General features: G+C 45.2%; 1 protein-coding gene across 1 annotated transcript in view; it reads left to right on the top strand.

The window, feature by feature from the left end:
- LOC126187735 (uncharacterized) overlaps positions 1-24,106 on the top strand; it is a 113,284-nt gene that overhangs the window by 29,024 nt on the left and 60,154 nt on the right. The window contains exon 3 of the mRNA XM_049928984.1: positions 17,617-17,784. Within this exon, the coding sequence (XP_049784941.1) occupies positions 17,617-17,784 (168 nt within the window). The remainder of the gene's footprint in view (positions 1-17,616; positions 17,785-24,106) is intronic.

Genomic DNA, 24,106 nt, shown 5'->3' with positions numbered 1-24,106 from the left:
GTGCAAGATGTGCAGCAACTTCCCTGGTCAGCACGATCTCTGGACTTGTCTCCAATAGAGCACTTGTGGGATATGATAGGACGAGAAGTCAGTCTTGCGCCTCGTCAACCACCAACTCCTACAGAACTGCGCTGAAGGTCGAGCAGCGTGGAATAACGTATCCCAGCACAGTATCCGCCATCTGTACAATAGACTCGATGCCAGGGTCAGTCCTACATTGACACCTGTGGAGGCTAAACCACGCACTAATGTGGGTGTTTCAGCATGGATCGATGCCTGGTACCGCAGAACACCTTGTGCTATTGATATATAAATGTAATCATTTCATCTATGCCATATGCCCTGTTGCAACAACAAAATCTTGATTGAATTGGAAACCTCTAAAAGGGTGTACTAATTTTTTCCGGCAGTGTTTTGCTACATAGGCAACCCGATAAATTCATCAACATTTTATGCCACTCTTAGTAACACTGAAGATTCTCTCGTAAAAGAATCAACCATAGGTTTTATGGCTTGACAATGTCCATTATAAAAACCGACACATTCAGTTAGAACCAGCTCAGGCAGCAATGCTAGTTTCAGCAGCAGCCCTCTATAGAGGGACACAGGATGTGGTCCTTTAAGAAAGACTTTCTTCGTTCATGAAATTATTTCATTTACTTGTGAGAAACGAACGCTCACTTTTTCTACGTTCAACAGATTAAGGCAGACAGGAAAAGTGGATTAAATGCGTATAGAATACCCGTACGGCAGCTGCCTGCCACCTTCAGCATGTAGGCCCTCGCATCCAAACACATAAAAATAAATTTTCCTTATTGAAATCTTTCAGTTGACTTTCAATAGTGTCAGTAACAGAATGAGCAACTGTTGAATGATTTGTGTGTTTCAACACCTTACTTTTAGGTTGTACTCTGTCGAACCTGCCATCAATTAGATCGCCAGTCATACGTCCACATACATCTGATGTTTGACCGACAGTTGTCCATATACTATCTGGTCAAAATGTGGTATCACGTATCGATACCACCCCATTGGCGTCAATGGTGGCAACGGAACTGCAAGTTTTCAGCAGGCGCCGATAGTTGTTGTGCCGAATCCGGCGGACCCAACAGAGCACGCCTTCTGAGCCACACCTCCAGCATTTCTCTACTATGGGTGCCCTCTGCCACCACAATATACAATGGCTGACTGCAGTCACACAGCCGCTCGCACTCGAAGCCGCTTTGCTACGTGAACCTATCCAGGTGCCTCCTACTTGCGGCTCCCGACAGCACCATTCGTGCTTTAGTTCAGCAAACCTCAGCATTGTTGCTACTGCATCAGCTGGACTCTGTTTCTTGCTGCATTATTTATAATGAGTCTTCACGCGCTTGGAGAAATACAAGTTAAGTAAATCTTCTGTTTTCTGTGTTAACTTGATCGCTAATCATTTCTGCTCCTGTCCACCTTTCTTATGACTACAGTTGCCACGCCACTCGGCGGCCAAACTTCCCCGGTTGGGGCCTCCCGGCCATCAATGCAACACGATTATTTCTTTTTTTTTACTTACGCTGCACACATCTCAGAGCCACATGGTAACAAAAAAAACTAAATAGTTTTTCCTTAATGTAGATCCTTCAGGAACCTTTTGGCAGAGTTTTTTTTTCTTTTTTTTTTTTTTTTTTACAAACGCGCGATATTCAAGGGGAAGAAGTTTGTACCATGGAATATTCGCAAAAACAATAGCGCAGCATATATCATCGTAATACTGATTTGTAGACTTCAGAGTCTTTGGCACCTGTGTCAATAACATTTGCTTTTCAGACGATTGCACAACTTTTCTTGGAGTGCCCATCACTGCATTGCTGAAGTTGAGACTTCAAAGAGCAACTGACCTGCTTGTTCCACACTCAACATAGAACATCCTGTCCGTCAGTCGAGAAAGGGTCATCCGTCATAACACAGGATCTTAATTTGGATGATAACTCTGATACATGAAGAGGCCTTATGAACACAAACAATCATAATCTTTAAAGAAGTACTATTTGGGTTACTTTTCTGGGAACATGCACTCCTTAATTCTGAATCGGTGGTAGTCGCTAGCTGTCGGGAAACTTCGGTCCACTAGTCTTCTGTTTATGCTGCTCCTAATCTCGACAGCACATGAAGAAGCCCTTTATTACACACAGCAATGGCCACGCATCCTGTTATTATCATGCACTGCTGTGACAAAAGCCATGAGACACCTCCTAATGTCGCGTCGGAGCTCCTTTTGTCCGGCTTAGCGCACAAACTCAACGTGGCATGGACTCAACAAGTCCTGGGAAGCCCCATGCAGAGGTACTGAGCCATGCTGCTTCTACAGCCGTCCATATTGTGAGAGTGTTGCCGGCGAAGGATTTTGTGCACGAACTGACCTCTCGATTACGTCCCATAAATGTTCAATGGGATTCAAGTCAGATGATCGGGGTGGCTAAATCATTCACTCGAACTTGTAATGTTGTTGCTTTGATTTGTTCTGATTACGGTGCTGATAGCCAATAAAAACGGTTTAAATGCTGTGAGCTGTCTGGGGAAGTTAACCTTGCATTACTGCGCAACTGTTTCACCAGGTATCCTGTCTAGCTTACCAAATTCCCAACCAGACTAACATTAATTATAATCTTTTAATAGTCATACGACAACCGGTGATATATATATATATAAAAAAGAGAATTTAAATAAAAAGAAATAAATCAGTTTATATTTGGAAATTTATTTTAACATTGATCATTGAAATTTCAGTATATTAAACGTGAGTCATAACTAAGCTGGTGCCTTATTTAGGACTGTGAAAATGTGAGTTTGTAATCTTACGGAACACATCAAATATGGAGCCAAGATTGGGAGACTGCATACAACACTGCATTCATAAAAAAACACGAAGAACGTTGAAACATATGCAAGAGGAAATTAACCACAACCAACCGATTCAATTTTCACCCAAAGAAATTACGTTCGTAGCACAATCCTTTCCGCCATGTAATTACCACACACTGGTATACTAAATTCATACTAACTCCCTGTGAAATCTTCCCGAAAAGAGTAGCTGAGGGCTATTTTGATGATTACACCACATGCCTCACGTGGTCAACTTGATTTACACAAAGAGTGTAACTCCACAATAAATTTCGATAATTAAAATAAATCAGATCGAAAAGTAATTTATAAAAGAAAAACCTCAAACCGGTTACTACCGTCTTACTATTAACCTGATGGGTCAAACAATTGTATAAGCACGTGCTACTGGTCTTACAAAGTACACCCCACGTGGGTTGAACATAAAGAAGAGTTGCTATATTGAAAAATATTGTCAAGACGAGACGTTATAATCTCACGCACATTCGCATTGAAGATTGATGATGCTAGTTAGAATTACTGATCAACACGTGGTTCCACTTTACTCATAAAGTAGTGACAAAGCAACTACCGGAATATATTCTGAACTTCACACTCGAATTACACTGCGTTGCAATTTAAGAAAACATTCGATATTTTAGAGCTAAACCTGAAATAAAGGTGATTAAATTTTCAGTGAGACTGAACTTAAGAAATCCATTGGCCTACGGACTTAGCAGAGACGCGCTTAGCCGGAGATCTTACCACTTCAGACGCTCGCCGCGGACAGACTGCCCTGGTCCCTTCCTGAGGGTGGCTCACAAATACAAACGGAAGTGGCCAGAGGGGCAGCTTCCTATACCAACATAACAAGGGACGGACAGGACCATACTAAGGATAGAAACCTCTTTGCTTTTAGAAAGCGTAGCTACCTTTTCCGACGTTGGTCCTAGTGTTCTCTAGCGGACAGGCTTGTCTGCTATCCTCAAGCATGCAACTAGAAATACATTTGCTCATTCATCCTCTCACACAGAATGGAAGGGGGATGACAGTATCTTATCATATACAGCATATAAAAGAAAGCGGATGTAGGTTCCGTATGAGACTGTGTGACATGAATTACATATAAACTGTGTTTTAAAGTGTAGTAGTGTGACAGATCGTTCTTGTTTATGTGTAAAAGAAACACGTTCCACTACTCAGTCTCCTCCCAGATAGTCAGAAACGCCACAGTAAATTTAGAAGAGGAATTTATGCCGTAAATGACAACAGATTTAAGAAATTAACATGAAAGGCATCCAGCAGAGACCTTTAAAACTGTCTAGAATTGTCTTCAAACCAATCGCGAACAATTGTGGCTCGGTGATAAGGAGCATTGTCATCCATAAAAATTTCATCGTTATCAAAGAAGTGCATGAATGGCAGTATATGGTTTCCAAATAGCAGAACATAACTACACTCCTGGAAATTGAAATAATAACACCGTGAATTCATTGTCCCAGGAAGGGGAAACTTTATTGACACATTCCTGGGGTCAGATACATCACATGATCACACTGACAGAACCACAGGCACATAGACACAGGCAACAGAGCATGCACAATGCCGGCACTAGTACAGTGTATATCCACCTTTCGCAGCAATGCAGGCTGCTATTCTCCCATGGAGACGATCGTAGAGATGCTGGATGTAGTCCTGTGGAACGGCTTGCCATGCCATTTCCACCTGGCGCCTCAGTTGGACCAGCGTTCGTGCTGGACGTGCAGACCGCGTGAGACGACGCTTCATCCAGTCCCAAACATGCTCAATGGGGGACAGATCCGGAGATCTTGCTGGCCAGGGTAGTTGACTTACACCTTCTAGAGCACGTTGGGTGGCACGGGATACATGCGGACGTGCATTGTCCTGTTGGAACAGCAAGTTCCCTTGCCGGTCTAGGAATGGTAGAACGATGGGTTCGATGACGGTTTGGATGTACCGTGCACTATTCAGTGTCCCCTCGACGATCACCAGTGGTGTACGGCCAGTGTAGGAGATCGCTCCCCACACCATGATGCCGGGTGTTGGCCCTGTGTGCCTCGGTCGTATGCAGTCCTGATTGTGGCGCTCACCTGCACGGCGCCAAACACGCATACGACCATCATTGGCACCAAGGCAGAAGCGACTCTCATCGCTGAAGACGACACGTCTCCATTCGTCCCTCCATTCACGCCTGTCGCGACACCACTGGAGGCGGGCTGCACGATGTTGGGGCGTGAGCGGAAGATGGCCTAACGGTGTGCGGGACCGTAGCCCAGCTTCATGGAGACGGTTGCGAATGGTCCTCGCCGATACCCCAGGAGCAACAGTGTCCCTAATTTGCTGGGAAGTGGCGGTGCGGTCCCCTAAGGCACTGCGTAGGATCCTACGGTCTTGGCGTGCATCCGTGCGTCGCTGCGGTCCGGTCCCAGGTCGACGGGCACGTGCACCTTCCGCCGACCACTGGCGACATCATCGATGTACTGTGGAGACCTCACGCCCCACGTGTTGAGCAATTCGGCGGTACGTCCACCCGGCCTCCCGCATGCCCACTATACGCCCTCGCTCAAAGTCCGTCAACTGCACATACGGTTCACGTCCACGCTGTCGCGGCATGCTACCAGTGTTCAAGACTGCGATGGAGCTCCGTATGCCACGGCAAACTGGCTGACACTGACGGCGGCGGTGCACAAATGCTGCGCAGCTAGCGCCATTCGACGGCCAACACCGCGGTTCCTGGTGTGTCCGCTGTGCCGTGCGTGTGATCATTGCTTGTACAGCCCTCTCGCAGTGTCCGGAGCAAGTATGGTGGGTCTGACACACCGGTGTCAATGTGTTCTTTTTTCCATTTCCAGGAGTGTATTTCCAGTCAATGATCGGTTCGCTTGGATCAGAGAATCCAGTCCACACAACTATAGAGCCACCACCAGCTTGCATAGTGCCCCGTTGACAACTTGGGTCCATGACTTCGGAGGTCTGCACCACACTCGAACGTTGTCATCAGCTCTTACTAACTGAAATCTGGACTCATCTGGCCAAGCTACGGTTTTGCAACTCGGCTACCGCCATCAGTATATGTGCATATTGCTACCCCATGACATTCGTCACCTCAATGTATCTGCTTTGCTTCTGAGAAATTAAATTCCAAATTTTAGAAAATGAAGCAGAAGCGCGTCCTTTATAATCTAACTCATAGTGCAATTAACCACTTTTTATTGCCCCATAACGTAATTTTTAAACATAATTTACCTCCTGTCATCAACCTTTATGGTAGGTTGGATTCGGATATTTTTCTAAGGGAAGGTACGGGGAAACAGGAAGGATAGTAAAAAAGCGTAAGTAATACACAGTACTATGTACCACAAAGTTAAAATATGTAGAACATGCAATTATAGTGAAATATGTAAAAATGCGGAACCTGAGTTTCTCCCAGTGTATAAAATATTCACATAACATACACGAATGTAGCCGAGTGACGTCTTGTAGAATCGTCGATACTTCGACAATTGCACACCCTGCCATTTTCAAGTCGCGAATGCCGCAAGGAAGAGCTGTGCAAGGGAATTTAAAACCGCGATCCACAGAGCACTGCATCGTCACATCACTTCCGTCACACAGGAGTGCAAAACGATCGCTGCAACGGAAATTTGGAAATTTGTGGTAAGTTCTTATGGGACCAAACTGCTGAGGTCATCGCTCCCCAAGCCTACACACGACTTAATCTAACTTAAACTAACTTACGCTATGGACAACACACACACCAATGCCCGAGGGAGGACTCGAACCTCCGACGGGGGGACCCGCACGGCCGTGACAAATCGCCGTAGACCGCGCGGCTACCCCGCGATCGCTGCAACGCATCAGGCAAAAAACATGAGATCTACACAAGATCCGACCGCTGCTGCAGGAATATTTCTGCAAGAACATCATTTGCTAATGAGTGATGGGAGCAAATTTTTACTTGCGGATAACAACATAGGACCAAATGATAGGATATTGATGTTCGCCAGCGAAAGGGGAAAATCGTGTTTAAGACTGCAATTCGTTCTTTGTCGATGGAACGTTCAAAAGCTCCAGCAAGCAGTTTGGACAGTTATTTATTGTTCATGCCGATATTTCTAGTTCTGAGAAGGAAACAATCACAGTTCCAACCGTGTACGCCTTGCTACCCAAAAAAAAAGCGAGAAACGTACGATCGATTTTTCTCAGCTGTTAAGAGTAACGTACCTGGATGGAATCCTATAGTTATCATGATGGATTTTGAAGCTGCAGTCATCCAGTCAGTAACACATTTGTTTCCTGATGCAAAGATTAATGGCTGCAACTACCATTTCAATCAGTGCTTGTGGAGGCAAGTGCAGAATTTCGGCCTTATTGCTGCCTACAAGGAAAACGAAGAAATTCGTTTTCACATAAGATTGTGTTCCGCTTTGGCTCACATTACCCTGGACATATTAGATGATGGGTGGCTATGCATTAAGGAGAACATGCCAGATAATGAGAAACTACAGGATTTTTACGACTATTTTGTTGAACAATGGCTGGATAATGAAGACATGCCAAGAGATATATGGAACAGCGCAGGAAGGCGTCACCGCATCAACAATGATTCAGAAGGATGGAATCAGAGGATAAATACACTCCTGGAAATGGAAAAAAGAACACATTGACACCGGTGTGTCAGACCCACCATACTTGCTCCGGACACTGCGAGAGGGCTGTACAAGCAATGATCACACGCACGGCACAGCGGACACACCAGGAACCGCTGTGTTGGCCGTCGAATGGCGCTAGCTGCGCAGCATTTGTGCACCGCCGCCGTCAGTGTCAGCCAATTTTCCGTGGCATACGGAGCTCCATCGCAGTCTTTAACACTGGTAGCATGCCGCGACAGCGTGGACGTGAACCGTATGTGCAGTTGACGGACTTTGAGCGAGGGCGTATAGTGGGCATGCGGGAGGCCGGGTGGACGTACCTCCGAATTGCTCAACACGTGGGGCGTGAGGTCTCCACAGCACATCGATGTTGTCGCCAGTGGTCGGCGGAAGGTGCACGTGCCCGTCGACCTGGGACCGGACCGCAGCGACGCACGGATGCACGCCAAGACCGTAGGATCCTACGCAGTGCCGTAGGGGACCGCACCGCCACTTCCCAGCAAATTAGGGACACTGTTGCTCCTGAGGTATCGGCGAGGACCATTCGCAACCGTCTCCATGAAGCTGGGCTACGGTCCCGCACACCGTTAGGCCGTCTTCCGCTCACGCCCCAACATTGTGCAGCCCGCCTCCAGTGGTGTCGCGACAGGCGTGAATGGAGGGACGAATGGAGACGTGTCGTCTTCAGCGATGAGAGTCGCTTCTGCCTTGGTGCCAATGATGGTCGTATGCGTGTTTGGCGCCGTGCAGGTGAGCGCCACAATCAGGACTGCATACGACCGAGGCACACAGGGCCAACACCCGGCATCATGGTGTGGGGAGCGATCTCCTACACTGGCCGTACACCACTGGTGATCGTCGAGGGGACACTGAATAGTGCACGGTACATCCAAACCGTCATCGAACCCATCGTTCTACCATTCCTAGACCGGCAAGGGAACTTGCTGTTCCAACAGGACAATGCACGTCCGCATGTAACCCGTGCCACCCAACGTGCTCTAGAAGGTGTAAGTCAACTACCCTGGCCAGCAAGATCTCCGGATCTGTCCCCCATTGAGCATGTTTGGGACTGGATGAAGCGTCGTCTCACGCGGTCTGCACGTCCAGCACGAACGCTGGTCCAACTGAGGCGCCAGGTGGAAATGGCATGGCAAGCCGTTCCACAGGACTACATCCAGCATCTCTACGATCGTCTCCATGGGAGAATAGCAGCCTGCATTGCTGCGAAAGGTGGATATACACTGTACTAGTGCCGACATTGTGCATGCTCTGTTGCCTGTGTCTATGTGCCTGTGGTTCTGTCAGTGTGATCATGTGATGTATCTGACCCCAGGAATGTGTCAATAAAGTTTCCCCTTCCTGGGACAATGAATTCACGGTGTTCTTATTTCAATTTCCAGGAGTGTACATTAATTTCGAATGTTCATCCAAATTTTTACTCCTTAGTAAAAATTCTCAGAGAATACGCAGAATATCATGGGCACCAATTTGACCCACTACTTTTAAATCTAGGTGGGAAAAGAAGAAAGAAGTCCGCAATTAAGACAGATAAGATAATTTCTAAGACTCTTACAAGACCCCAAGTTGATGGCAATATAAAATCATTTCTTAATTGCGTGGCCTGTGCACAGAAATTACAATGAAAAGGAAATGGCTAAAGCTACAGCAACACTTGTAAATATTGAAAAGGGGTTCAGTTCACGCCGATAGCGCTATTGTAAAAATTGTAAATAAATGATCATCCTATAAATATTGTAAATAAATATAATGCGGCACGAAGAGAGATTACCTCCTCGTGGTGTTCCCTGGAAACGACACAAAGTCGGCTAAATGTCTCTTGCAAATTTTAAAAGATTCACTAATGAAGTCTGAAAAGTGATAGCTTTTCTAACAATCGCAATCAGAATTTTTGTGTAGAGAATTTTAGAAACAATGTCTGTTTGAGTGGACGATGAATACATCTTGTTTCAATACATAAATTTCATTCCTTAACGCTAATTGCTAACAGGACTCACATTAGACATCAGTACACTTCCCTCCGTGGTACGGGAAAATTGAGGTTTATTTCGAAATAATTAAAGAAATAGTTTCTACCGAGAACCAAATTCTCTAGTTGGCTCCCCTTAATATATTGTAAAAGGTTGCCACTCATATCATATCAAATTTTGGGTGAGGGGTTGAAAGATGTAAAACATTTTCGGTTTCTATAATTTATGTAAAATACTTCGTTAAGTATGAGGTTGAACGAAAAGTATGCCCTATGTAAGATTAATGAGAACAAAAATTCCAATGAAAAAGGTCTTACGCATAACTGTGCTGCAACTAATGGTTGACATGATATCGTGGGGGCAAAATCAGCTCCGATTTCTAATTTGACTAAGGCTATTCTTTCTTGCCCAAAGCAATTCTGAAATAATGTAACCTGGCTGCACTGGAGGAGTGCGAATGTCCGTCGGCAGTTGCCCGGGCCGGCACAAGCCGAGAGCTCAGTCACGCTAAGCGGCAGCAGGTAGTGGCCAAGCTTCAACAGCCAGGTGTCGGCGCGTGCGAAAACAATTCCAGAACTCAGAAGTTCATGTGACTAAATGACATCACATTGGCACCAAATTTCATCACAATTCTGCCCAACGCCACCGTGAACGTGTCAGACGATGTGAAGGTCGTCATAACTCCGTCTAATGACGCCTATGTGAAGGACGTAAGAATCGTGACGCCCATCGTTGAAATTACACGCTTTTCTGATAGGTGACCGAGGAAAATATTTCAGACACAGCGCCACTCAAAATCGACCCAAAAAGGCCGGGGGGGGGGGGGGAGGCGCATAAAGGTTATACCCCAAAAAATGGTTTAAATGGCTCCGAGCACTATGCGACTTAACTTCTGAGGTCATCAGTCGCGTAGAACTTAGAACTAATTAAACCTAACTAACCTAAGGACATCACACACATCCATGCCCGAGGCAGGATTCGAACCTGCGACAAGAGCGGTCGCTCGGTTCCAGACTGTAGCGCCTAGAACCGCACGGCCACTCCGGCCGGCTAGGTTATACCCCCTCGGGGTATTGATTCCAATAGATTTCCTGGTCGACAACAACAGTTCACAGTGCGATGAGCAAGAGGACGATGTTCTTGACAACCTATGACACTGCTGACATGTTCTTGACTATCTACGACAGTGCTGGCACCTTCCACACGTTTCTACCTTTCTCTAAGGACATTGTGAGGCTGCATTCCCACTGAATGTACTCGCACCTCTTTGGAGCGCAGTGCGACCGCAATTTTTGCTCTCGCTTGCAGGATGGAACCACTACAGACCGTTAAAAACCATTACATAAATTTTGAATTTGATCAGAAGCATCAAAGAATGTTCATGCATTTCCAGTCTTTCTGTTTTGCGCCCTTCTGAGGCGTGATCGCAAAGGGGTGCGACACTGACACATATGTGAAAAACTAAACACGGTTCATCTAAGACCCCCCCTCAGTATGACAACACCCGCAGTGGCACCCATCACGTTTCTTGATAATTTTAAAACTGTAGTTGTGCTGAGACAACCTCTGAAATAGTCCTAGGCGCCTATAAGCAAGCATCTGGCATTGGAGGTGTGTCGAGGGGTTGCCTATGAGCAGGTGGCTCGGACTACTTCATAGGGTGCCTCAGTACAGGTACATTTTGTAGAGTTCTCAATAAAGTTAGGTGAGTGCCACCAAGGGTGTTGTCAAACTGGATGGTGGGGTGCTCTTACAGGAATCCTTTGCCATTTTTTATTCTCGCACACCTCAATGTCGCAACCTCTCGTGATCACGCCACAGGTGGGTGTGAAACAGGAGAGCTGAAAATACATAAGCAGCCTTTGCTACTTCGGAGCACGTTCAGATTTGGTCTCATAGTTTGTGCTTCGCCTGCGAATCTTCTAGCCTTCGTGATTTATATAGTAACATCCTTAGCGTCCAGAAAACCTTTCTTTAAGCAGACTGACTTCTTCCACAGTTCTTTAGTTTCACAAAACTTTCAGTTCGAATTCTTGGCGCTTTGTGTATCCACTCCATTCCAGTACTTGCAAGGATCCCTAAGTTATCTCTACGTTCTCTCTGTCCGCCAGCCCTTTTGTGCCCTTTCTTAAGCAAGGCTAGGCCGTCCGCCAGGCTACCCCCTTCGTGTCTGCAGAATGCATCTCTGGCACTCTCTCTGTAAGGTTAGACTTTCCCCTCGTTCTCGGCCTCTGGCGCTGTGAGTCGGTCAAAATGACCACTGGGGGAGGTATCGTAATGCAGATCTTAACTCTGAACAAGTGGACTGAGTAAATTAACCTCTACTTGAAAAGTGCATCGCGATCGTCAACAGAAAATGTGAGATTCTACAACACGATAATGCAAGACCTCTATGCGCAAGACGAAGTCTGGAAAACTTTAGTGGCAAGTATCGCCTCACCCACCATATTTTCCCGATATTGCACCATCGGATTTACATTTATTCCGATCGCTACAACATTTTCTAAATGAAAAAAATTAAAATTTGCATGATGTCCAAAATGCCATCTCTAAGATATTTTTCTCAAAAATCAGTTGATTTTTATCAACCTGTCAGCGGGAATTTGCTCACTGTGGTACGAGGTTGTTCATAATCAGGGTGATTCCATCATTGATTAAAAATCAAAACTTGTTATCAATTTATCTGTTTGAATTTAATCTATAAAAACAACTTTACTTTCCAACCCCCCCCCCCTAATACAATAAGAAAAACTTTAGTAAATTACTTGCACATAAACAAATAATTAATCCCATATGGCAGACAGCTTGATGCAAATATTTTTAACTGGTGCGGTAATGAGTGACGGATATTTCAGTTCAAACTGGAGCTGTCATCAGTAATTGAACACAAGTCCACTCCAAGATTTCTCTTTCGTATCACTCACAAATTATTTTCCTTTTCAGTTGGATTCATAAAAATTTTGACTGTCTTTATCAATTTTCAACTAGAATCACGGCAAATATTCTAAAATTCAAGTAGTTTCTGGTGAGTTTTTTTGCACGTATAGTGTACAACTTAGGCAGCTTAACAGTATCTTATGATTAACAAGTCAGTATAGCATTAGAAAATATTTTTTTTTGTATTTCTGTTTCACTTTCTCCGACAGAAAGTGAAATAATCTTAAAAAGTAGCTAATCACAGATATTTTACACGTACTTTCATTCTTTCCTCTGATTTTAATAGATAACACGTTTTTATTGAAACTAGAGTAATACAGTAGATCTAGTTGTTTCTGCTTACCCTAAAATCTTTAAAGATCTCAGGAATTACCTTAAATGGAAATAAATAGTTTCTTCTTTTAATGTTGAACACTGGAACAAGATTCAGAAATTTATTTCTGTTTCGGAGGAATATCTGTGTAGTTCTTCTTCCGAAGGAAAATCAACCCATTTCTTTTTCACTATATTTAGATCTATTTTTAACGGTCTTACCAGGGTGCCAAATGACAAGTCACTTGGGTAGAAAAATGTTCTCAAACCCGCGGTAAGACGGGAAATTTTGTTCCGTCATTAGGTTAAACTCTCCAATTTATACTTTTTAACATGAAGTGTAATAATTTATAATATAAGTAGTCTTACAAATGAGTAAAAACCTGCAAAATGGTTATCATACACTCCGAACTTAGTAGAAAGAAGAGCGAGAACACACAGCTCACTTGGTCAGTTGCGGTGAATTCACAACCTAAGTAAGTAATGCTCCAAAAATTTTACACACTTCAAAAAAAGATTTGCATCACTCTTAAAGATATACGTTGACTGTGGATATTGTATCACAGACACAGTCCCTTTGACTCTTCAGAGATGTCACTAAATCCGCCCAAAGATGTAAACAACCACGCATGAGCAGCGCCTATTAGACGGAGGGGGGCCGACAGCCCTATCAGTTCCAGTCATTCCGCCAGGAATGAGTTACACGGCTCGTGTTGTCTGTAGTTCAACCATGCCTAGACGATCAATACCGTGGTTCGATCGCTTCCACATTCTTACTTTGTGCCAGGAAGGACTCTCAACAAGGAAAGTGTCAGGGCGTCTCGGAGAGAACCAAAGCGATGTTGTTCGGACATGGAGGAGATACAGAGAGACAGGAATTGTCAATGAGATGCTTAGCTCAGGCCTCCAAAGGGCTACTACTGCAGTAGATAACCGCTACCAACGGATTATGGCTCGGAGGAACCCTGACAGCAACGCCACCATGTTGAATAATGCTTTTCGTGTAGTCACAGGACGTCATGTTACGAATCAAACTGTGCGCAGTAGGCTTCATGATGATCAACGTCACTCTCGACGTTCATGGCGAGATCCATCTTTGCAACCACGACACCATGCAGAGCAGTAGAGATGGGCCCAACAACATGCCGAATAGACTGCGCAGGATTGGCATCACGTTCTCTTCACCGATGAGTGTCACATATGTCTTCAACCAGACAATCGTCGGAGACATGTTTGAGGCAGGCTGAACGCCTTAGGCACACTGTCCAGCGAGTGCAGCAAGGTGGAGGTTCCCTGCTGTTTTGGGGTGGCATTGTGTAGGGCCGATGTATGCCGCTGGTGGTCACTGAAGGCGTCGTAACGGCTTTACGATACGTGAATGCTATCCTCCGACCGATAGTGCAACTATATCGGCAGCATATTGGCGAGGCATTCGTCTTCATGGACGACAATTCGCGCCCCCATTGTGTGAATCTTGTGAATGACTTCGTTCAGGATAACGCCATCGCTCGACTAGTGTGGCCAGCATGTTCTCCAGGCATGAACCCTATCGAACATGCCTGGGATTGATTGAAAAGATCTGTTTATGGACGACGTGAGCCACCAACCACTCTGAGGAATCTACGCCGAATCGCCGTTGAGGAGTGGGACAATCTGGACCAAAAGTACCTTGATGAACTTGTGGATAGTATGCCACGACGAATACAAGCATGCATCAATGCAAGAGGACGTGCTACTGGGTATTAGAGGTACCGGTGTGTACAGCAATCTGGACCACCACCTCTGAAGGTCTTTCTGTATGATGGTACAACATGCAATGTAAGGTTTTCATGAGCAATAAAAAGGGTGGAAATGATGTTTATGTTGATCTCTATTCCAATTTTCTGTACAGCTTCTGGAACTCTCGGAACCGAGTTGATGCAAATTTTTTTCTGATGTGTGTTTTTCAGTTTGCTACTGGTTAGTCTTACAATTCGTAAATAGTGATTCTCCTCTTTATGTGAATGAAGCTAATAAAGTCAACATTGAGGGGTACTATTAGAGTCATGAGTAATGTTTATAATGGTTCAAAGGTATAAGCTCGTAGCTTTTGTTAGTGCTTCTGTTAGTGCAATGAAATTTTATTAAAAGCTATGTTCGTATATTATATAGATCGTGGATAAATACGTTTGAAAATATGAGTACATATTTCTGAATAATCGCCCAACACTCCATCAGTGCTATAGTTGCCGCTTGGTCTTAAACCTGCCCTGTGCTTCACGCGATTGCGTTTCTGTGGTGCCGAGCTGATTTTTAGATAGTATTATATAACTGAGCGTTTAGGTGCGGGGGGGGGGGAGGGGGGAGAAAGGAAAGGAACTGCATCGAGACTTTATCTGGAATTAAAAACTTCCTGGCAGATTAAAACTGTGTGCCGGACCGAGACTGGAACTCGTGACCAATGCCTTTCGCGGGCAAGTGCTCTACCAACTGAGCTACCCAAGGACGACTCACGCCTCGTCCTCACAGCTTTACATCGTCTCCTACCTTCATTCATTATCTGGAATTGTTAGCGACGAGTGAAAATGAGTACCGGATCGGGTCTCAAACCCTTGATCGCTTACTGAGTAGGCTGTCGCGTTAACCACTGCTCCACAAAGACAGTTTATTGCAATTGTGCAAACTGTCTCGGCACGCGTTCTGGAGAACCCACGTTCCCACCCAGCGCCACTTATCCGCAATCCCTGTCCACGTGCTTCACGCTCGCTGCTTTGAGATTCTCGCAGGAGGTCAAACTTAATCGTGCATCTGCACTGAATGTGGTGTTTATTACTCATCTGGGCGAATCAGTTGTATGAATGGCTTGTGTCTGTTCATCCGAACACGGCATTTCAAGGCGAATCAATTATATAAATGTGTGGTGTCTGCTGTCTCAGACATGTCCAAAAGAGCAGAAACCACACATTCGTATAGTTGATTCGTCTCAATGGGCAATGAATCCGTCACCTTCAGTGAGGATGCATAATTACGTTCGACTTCCTGTGGGGTTCTCAAAGTAGCGAGCATGGAGGACACGGACAAAGACTGTGGATAGTTGGGATTGGGTGGGAATGCAGATTGGCCGGGAGGCGTGCTGAGATCGCACAATTGCGATAAACAGTGTGTCTGAATGGCGCAATGGTTAACGCAACTGCCTAGTAAGCAGGAAATTCTGAGTTCGAATCTTGTCTGGCACACGTTATCGTTCGCCGCTGATTCCTCATGAAATGCCGTTGCAGCTGACACCAAAGGTTCTTCCCTTTTCCTTTCCTTTCTCCCCATCTCCAAACTCAATTTACACTACTGGCCATTTAAATTGCTACAGCACGAAGATGACGTGCTACAGACGCGAAACTTAACCGACAAGAAAAAGATGCTGTGATATGCAAATGATTAGCTTTTCAGAGCATTCACACAAGGTTGGCGCCGTTGGCGACACCTACAACGTGCTGACATGAGGAAAGTTTCCAACTGATTTCTCATACACAAACAACACTTGACCGGCGTTGCCTGGTGAAACGTTGTTGTGATGCCTCGTGTAAGGAGGAGAAATGCATACCATCACGTTTCCGACTTTGATAAAGGTCGGATTGTAGCTTATCACGATTGCGGTTTATCGTATCGCGACATTGCTGCTCCCGTTGGTCGAGATCCAATGACTGTTAGCACAATATGGAATCGGTGGGTTCAGGAGGGTAATACGGAACGCCGTGCTGGATCCCAACGGCCGCGTATCACTAGCAGTCGAGATGACAGGCATCTTATCCGCATCGCTGTAACGGATCGTGCAGCCACGTCCCGATCCCTGAGTCAACAGATGGGGACGTTTGCAAGACAACAACCATCTGCACAAACAGTTCGACGACGTTTGCAGCAGCATGGACTATCAGTTCGAAGGCCATGGCTGCGGTTACCCTTGACGCTGCATCACAGACAGGAGCGCCTGCGATGGTCAACTCAACGGCGAACCTGGGCGCACGAATGGCAAAACGTCATTTTTCGGATGAATGCAGGTTCGGTTTACAGCATCGGGATAGTCGCATCCGTGTTTGGCGACATCACGGTGAACGTACATTGGAAGCGTGCATTCGTCATCGCCATACTGGCGTATCACTCGGCGTGATGGTATGGGATGCCATTGGTTACACGTCTCGGTCACCTCTTGTTCACATTGACGGCACTTTGAACAGTGGACGTTACATTTCAGATGTGTTACGACCCGTGGCTCTACCCTTCATTCGATCGCTTAGAAACCCTACATTTCAGCAGGATAATGCACGGCCGAATGTTGCAGATCCTGTACGGGCCTTTCTGGATACAGAAAATGTTCGACTGCTGCCCTGGCCAGCACATTCTCCAGATCTCTCACCAATTGAAAACGTCTGGTCAATGGTGGCCGAGCAACTGGCTCGTCACAATACGCTAGTCACTACTCTTGATGAACTGTGGTATCGTGTTGAGGCTGCATGGACAGCTGTACCTGTACACGCCATCCAGCTCTGTTTGACTCAATGCCCAGGCATATCAAGGCCGTTTTACGGCCAGAGGTGGTTTTTCTGGGTACTGATTTCTCAGGATCTATGCACCCAAATTGCGTGAAAATGTAATCACATGTCAGTTCTAGTATAATATATTTGTCCAGTGAATACCCGTTTATCATCTGCATTTCTTCTTGGTGTAGCAATTTTAATGGCCAGTAGTGTACATAGCATGTATGACAGCTGCGGGTTCCGCATGGTGTGTTGTTTCGGACGTGTCCGAAAGAACCAGCACCATGCAGTCATACCTTTGAGAGTAGCTCGTAGTGAGTAAGCGGGCGTCCGTGATTGCAGCGCTGAGGAACGGGGGCCGGCTGCCCTACGTGTGGCTGGCGGCTGCCCTGCACGGCCTGGTGGTGGAGGGGATGTCGTACAGCCTGGAGGACGTGGACAACTTCTGGCACGCGCAGGCGCTCGTCATCTTCCTCGGCCGCCGCCTGCCCCTCCACATCGTCCTGCTCTGTAAGTAGCCCAGCCCACTGCCCGTGCTCTGCTCCGCTAATTACCTGGTACTGTCTAAACGTGCCCTTTACAAGTTCAGGTTTGTCGGCGGAGACCAGTTCTCAACGATCGTCTGCACATCTGGTCTGGAGTATTCAATTCGCATTTACACCTTCCAACCACAATGCATCTTTCGCACAGCCCTGAATCAGTAGCCCGCGAACACAGAGGGTTTTCAGGCCATGGATAAATTAAGTGAATTTTCTTATAAGATAACTATTCTACCTAGTGCTACTATTTCAGAAGTTGTAAAAAGAAAAAGACCTGTACAGATAACATGGACAAAAGAACGGTTTCTAAACCGTGTAACCTCGTCGCGTGTTAATCGTTTGAAGGGTCTAAAACTGAAAAAGAATATTTCTTTAACTACCTAGAGCAAATAAACATTCTTTGTGTGGTTGCAGTATGTTACACCTCACACAAGGAGAAATGACGTTGTAGTGTTTTCCCTGAGGCCTGAGAAAGGGGACTAGTTAAGCCAGTACCTAAAAAGTAACATTGCCACGGCATCCGCTGATTACCGACCTATTTGCAGTCTTCCTACACTCTCCAAGTGTGAGGTGGAGTGGTTGTGGTCGTAGTAGTGCGTACCCCTCAGATGCAAAATTATAGCCCTGAGATACAAAGTTAAAGCCCCTTTGATTAGAAAACGGAGTGCAATCATGCAAATTTACTTTTCAGAAGGTAATGAAATAGTCCACCTGAATTTAACGGGGTTATGCCCACCTTCACAGATTAATTACCTTGCGTGAAATACACAGGTCAACCACCACGCAGCAACGCATACTTGTTAAGAGAGACACCTAAATCTTGAATGAAAATGTGCGCTATTGAAAAATGCTATTTAACTTCCTTAATGTGCGTTCAGATGGGAAAACCTTCGACAAGATGACCATGAGTGAAAAATTAAAGAAACTTTTATGTTTCCAATTCTGGGATCACGTAATGAATATTGTCAATGTCCAAGCGAAAATCATATCAGGAAGTGCTGATAAAAAGTGAAATCAGAAGAGCAAATACCGTACAAAGATGCAAAGTGCATCCTGCAAATCAAGCAACTAACTCCCGTCATCAGTTACCACAACGACTAACTCCGCGAAGTTAACAAATACTGCACCCCATGACTCATACACTGAAGCGCCAAAGAAACTGGTATAGGCATGCGTATTCAAATATAGAGATATGTAAACATGCAGAATACAGCGCTGCAGTCGACAACGCCTATATAAGACAAGTGTCTGGCGCAGTTGTTAGATCTGTTACTGCTGCTACAATGGTAGTTTATCAAGAATTAAGTGAGTTTGAATGTGGTGTTATAGTCGGCGCACGAGCGATAGGTACCGATGAAGTAGGGATTTTTCCCGTACGACAATTTCACGAGTGTACCGTGAATATCAGGAATACGGTAAAACATCAAATCACCGACATCGCTGTGGCCGGAAACAGATCCTGCAAGAACGGGATCAACGACGACTGAAGAGAATCGTTCAACATGACAGAAACGCAGCCCTTCCGCAAATTGTTGCAGATTTCAATGCTGGGCCTCAAGAAGTGTCAGCGTCCGAACCATTCAACAAAAAATCGTCCATATGGTCTTTCGGAGCCGAAGGCCCACTCATGTACCCTTGATGACTGTACGACACAGAGCTTTACGCCTCTCCTGGGCCTGTCAACGTCAACATTGGACTGTTGATGACTGGAAACATGTTGCCTAGTCGGAAAAGTCTCATTTCAGATTGTATCGAGCGGATGGACGTGTACGGGTATGGAGAGAACCTCATGAATCCATAGACCCTGCATGTCAGCAGGGGACTGTTCAAGCTGGTGGAGGCTCTGTAATGGTGTGGGGCATGTGCAGTTGGAGACCCCTGATACGCCTAGATACGACTCTGACAGAGGACACGTACGTAAGCAGCCGGTCTGATCACCTGCATCCATTCATGTCCATTGTGCATTCCGACGAACTTGGGAAATTCCAGCAGGACAATGCGACACCCACACGTCCAGGATTGCTACAGAGTGGCTCGAGGAACACTCTTCTGAGTTTAAACAGTTCCGCTGGCCACCAAACTTACCAGACATGAACGTAATTGAGAATATCTGGGATGCCTTGCAACGTGCTGCTCAGAGGAGATCTCTACCCCCTCGTAGTCTTACGGATTTATAGACAGCCCTGCAGGATTCATGGTGTCAGTTCCCTCCAGCACTACTTCAGACATTAGTCGAGTCCATGCCACGTCGTGTTGCGCCACTTTTGCATGCTCGCAGGGGCCCTACACGATATTAGGCAGGTTTACCACTTTCTTTGGTTCTTCGGTGTACCATGGAAAAGCATTGTTGCCTGTACCTCACCAAATAGCTTCCAGTGCTTGTGCATGTATGAGCGCTGGCCGTGTGTGGCAGTTAACAGTGTTCACGACTCATCTTCGCGGCCATGAGACTGTAGCAAGATCATCGTTCCTGGAGACAGTAGGCAAAGTGTCGTTCTTTACTAAAAGTCGAACCTCTCTTTAGCTTTGGAAAAGGTCCAAGTCATCCATCAACGACGGCAGTGATTCCGAGCGCCGTTCCAAAGCAGCGGTTGAGATGCAGTGTCTTTCAGTTCCCATGGAAGATTCCAACCGCTGCTTTTTTTTTCAAATCGAGGAGACATTCCTTCACACGGCCCTCGCGACTTTGGACGAGCACTAGCTAGCCGGTGGACATGCTACCATCTGTCATGTTAAGAGTGGCGATAGCTTCGGCCCTGAAGCCCACTTTAAGCTACAAATTCATGCCATGCCGAAAGCTAGTTGCTTGCTACCCTCCGCCGTCTCTCTCTGCTAGGCTGTTGTGCCGAATAAAAGAAAAAAAAACAGCTTTTCACAACGATAAGTGAATATCTAATTAGATTCCTGGCAATATGTGGAGTTACACATGCCCTTTGTAAGTAGTAATACGTATTACGAAAAGAACATCTCAGTTACCCATTCATAATATTAAGAGACCTGGAGAGTACTATGTGAGCATAGAAATATGAATAAAATTATATAGGGTGGCGCTACATGAATAATTAAGCCACCTTACAGAAAGGCTTAGAATATATAGTCCACGTCCAGCTAACCAACTGCAGTCAACCTACTAGACGAACATCAATCATGTTATCATAAACATCGCATCGCAACATCTGCCTTAATAAAGGTAACAGATGAGCTGAAGCTTGTTATGGATGGACAGTAGGCGACTATCATGTATTTCTTAGAATTCAGAAAAGCCTTCAACACTGTAGACTTCGATATTTTATTTGCCTAACTCAGTAGCTCAAATTTCTTATCACATGCAACAAAATGGCTCCACTCGTATCTGACGTCTCAACAGCAATGCATCACATCTGGTGTCTGGTACCATAAAGTCACAATGGAGACAGTATCAGGCGTTCCCCACTGTTCGGCATTACGTCCTATACTCTTTTCATTGTATGTCAATGATGTGTCATAAATTTTGTCCTATTGCAAACACCAAATGTATGCTGATGACCTCCAGTCGTATGCAAGTACAAGACCAATAAACTTCAGGACGACTTCTGAGAATTGTATCATTGACCTGAGTGCGTTATCAAAACGGGCACCGAATATAGGGTTAAAGCTCGACCCATCCAAAACTCAAGAGGTACTGGTTGGTCACTGTAGGCTCATTAGCCCGAAATATCGGGAATCCCTACAATCTTTAATCCTAAATGGGATAAATATCAACTTCTCTCCCTCAGCAAAGAGTCTACGAGTAATAATAGATGAGAAACTAAATTGGACTGAGCTCATAACTGCAATGTTCAAGAAGGCATCTGCGTCTCTCCATGCGCTACAAAAATATAAAAAGCTCTTCTCTTTTGAGCTGAAAAAGAAATTTGTACAAAAGCTTATACTTTCAGTTATTGATAACAGCGATGTTATCCTGCTAGATCTGTCTCAGGGAAGCTCACGGCTCCTGGAAACGGTTATAAAGGCGTGTGTTTGATATATCTGCAACGTTAGAATTTTCTGATCACATTTCACCATCATACATACAATTATCCTGGTTGCAAGCACACAAGCGCAGAGATTTCTGTACACTCTGTCTCCTCTACTATCTTATCATCGTACACATACCCTCATCTCTCTCTTCTACCTTAACACTCTTGTCTGAACAACATGGAAGAAACACCCGTTCCCCTCAGAGCAAATTTCATCAAGCAGCCACTTTCTCGAAGTCCTTTTCTGCAGCAGGGATCCGACTCTAGAACAATCTCCCTCATTGTATTAAAAAACTGTATAGCATCTCCAGTTTCAAAAGACAGTTAATGGCATATCTACCTAAGTCACAGTAATGTCTACCTTTGTACCTGCACACACTCGTTATCCAGCTACATCCTTCTTTCCAACCAGATCTTTCCAATTATCTAGTGCTCTTAGCTGGTGCAGTCTACATAATTTCCCTTCGCTGAAACTCGTTATATCAGAAAATAACAATTTTGTGCGCCTATCAACACATTTTATATCTGCCATTATCATTATTATTATCATTGTCATTATTATTATTATTATTATTATTATTATTATTATTATTAGTGGCAGCAGCAGTACGAGGTGCATTCAAGTTCTAAGGCCTCCGATTTTTTTTCTAATTAACTACTCACCCGAAATCGATGAAACTGGCGTTACTTCTCAACGTAATCGCCCTGCAGACGTACACATTTTTCACAACGCTGACGCCATGATTCCATGGCAGCGGCGAAGACTTCTTTAGGAGTCTGTTTTGACCACTGGAAAATCGCTGAGGCAATAGCAGCACGGCTGGTGAATGTGCGGCCACGGAGAGTGTCTTTCATTGTTGGAAAAAGCCAAAAGTAACTAGGAGCCAGGTCAGGTGAGTAGGGAGCATGTGGAATCACTTCAAAGTTGTTATCACGAAGAAACTGTTGCGTAACGTTAGCTCGATGTGCGGGTGCGTTGTCTTGGTGAAACAACACACGCGCAGCCCTTCCCGGACGTTTTTGTTGCAGTGCAGGAAGGAATTTGTTCTTCAAAACATTTTCGTAGGATGCACCTGTTACCGTAGTGCCCTTTGGAACGCAATGGGTAAGGATTACGCCCTCGCTGTCCCAGAACATGGACACCATCATTTTTTCAGCACTGGCGGTTACCCGAAATTTTTTTGGTGGCGGTGAATCTGTGTGCTTCCATTGAGCTGACTGGCGCTTTGTTTCTGGATTGAAAAATGGCATCCACATCTCATCCATTCTCACAACCGACGAAAAGAAAGTCCCATTCATGCTGTCGTTGCGCGTCAACATTGCTCGGCAACATGCCACACGGGCAGCCATGTGGTCATCAGTCAGCATTCGTGGCACCCACCTGGATGACACCTTTCGCATTTTCAGGTCATCATGCAGGATTGTGTGCACAGAACCCACAGAAATGCCAACTCTGGAGGCGATCTGTTCAACAGTCATTCGGCGATCTCCCAAAACAATCCTCTCCACTTTGTCGATCATGTCGTCAGACCGGCTTGTGCGAGCCTGAGGTTGTTTCGGTTTGTTGTCACACGATGTTCTGCCTTCATTAAACTGTCGCACCCACGAACGCACTTTCGACACATCCATAACTCCATCACCACATGTCTCCTTTAACTGTCGATGAATTTCAATTGGTTTCACACCACCCAAATTCAGAAAACGAATGATTGCACGCTGTTCAAGTAAGGAAAACGTCGCCATTTTAAGTATTTAAAACAGTTCTCATTCTCGCCGCTGGCGGTAAAATTCCATCTGCCGTACGGTGCTGCCATCTCTGGGACGTATTGACAATGAACGCGGCCTCATTTTAAAACAATGCGCATGTTTCTATCTCTTTCCAGTCCGGAGAAAAAAATCGGAGGCCTTAGAACTTGAATGCACCTCGTAGTAGAAGAACTTCCAGTATTAACTTTAAGAGTTCTTAATCAGTACTGTTTATGCAGATTGTCTCTACATACACTCATATCATTTATTACTATATATCGTATTAAAATTATTGTTATTTTTTAGGTAACTATGTGGTAAAAATGTATGTGTGAAATGCTCGTCCGATGTAAGAGTGGGCCTGAAGGCCCAAACCTGTTAAGATTAAATAAATAAATAATGAGAAAATCTTTAAGTGCTTATGAATGACTTACAGTAACATTGAGGTACTTGGGAAATGGCTGAAGCTATGGTGATCTCAAATTTTCTTATGTGATATCACCTGCATTGTTGAGCCATATCATCCTAGAAACATTCTGTGCCACATCT

Source organism: Schistocerca cancellata, chromosome 5 (assembly GCF_023864275.1).
Source record: "Schistocerca cancellata isolate TAMUIC-IGC-003103 chromosome 5, iqSchCanc2.1, whole genome shotgun sequence".
NCBI classification, from domain to species: Eukaryota; Metazoa; Arthropoda; class Insecta; order Orthoptera; family Acrididae; genus Schistocerca; species Schistocerca cancellata.
Note: the sequence above shows the minus strand (reverse complement) of the source record. Positions and strands in the feature narration are given on the sequence as shown.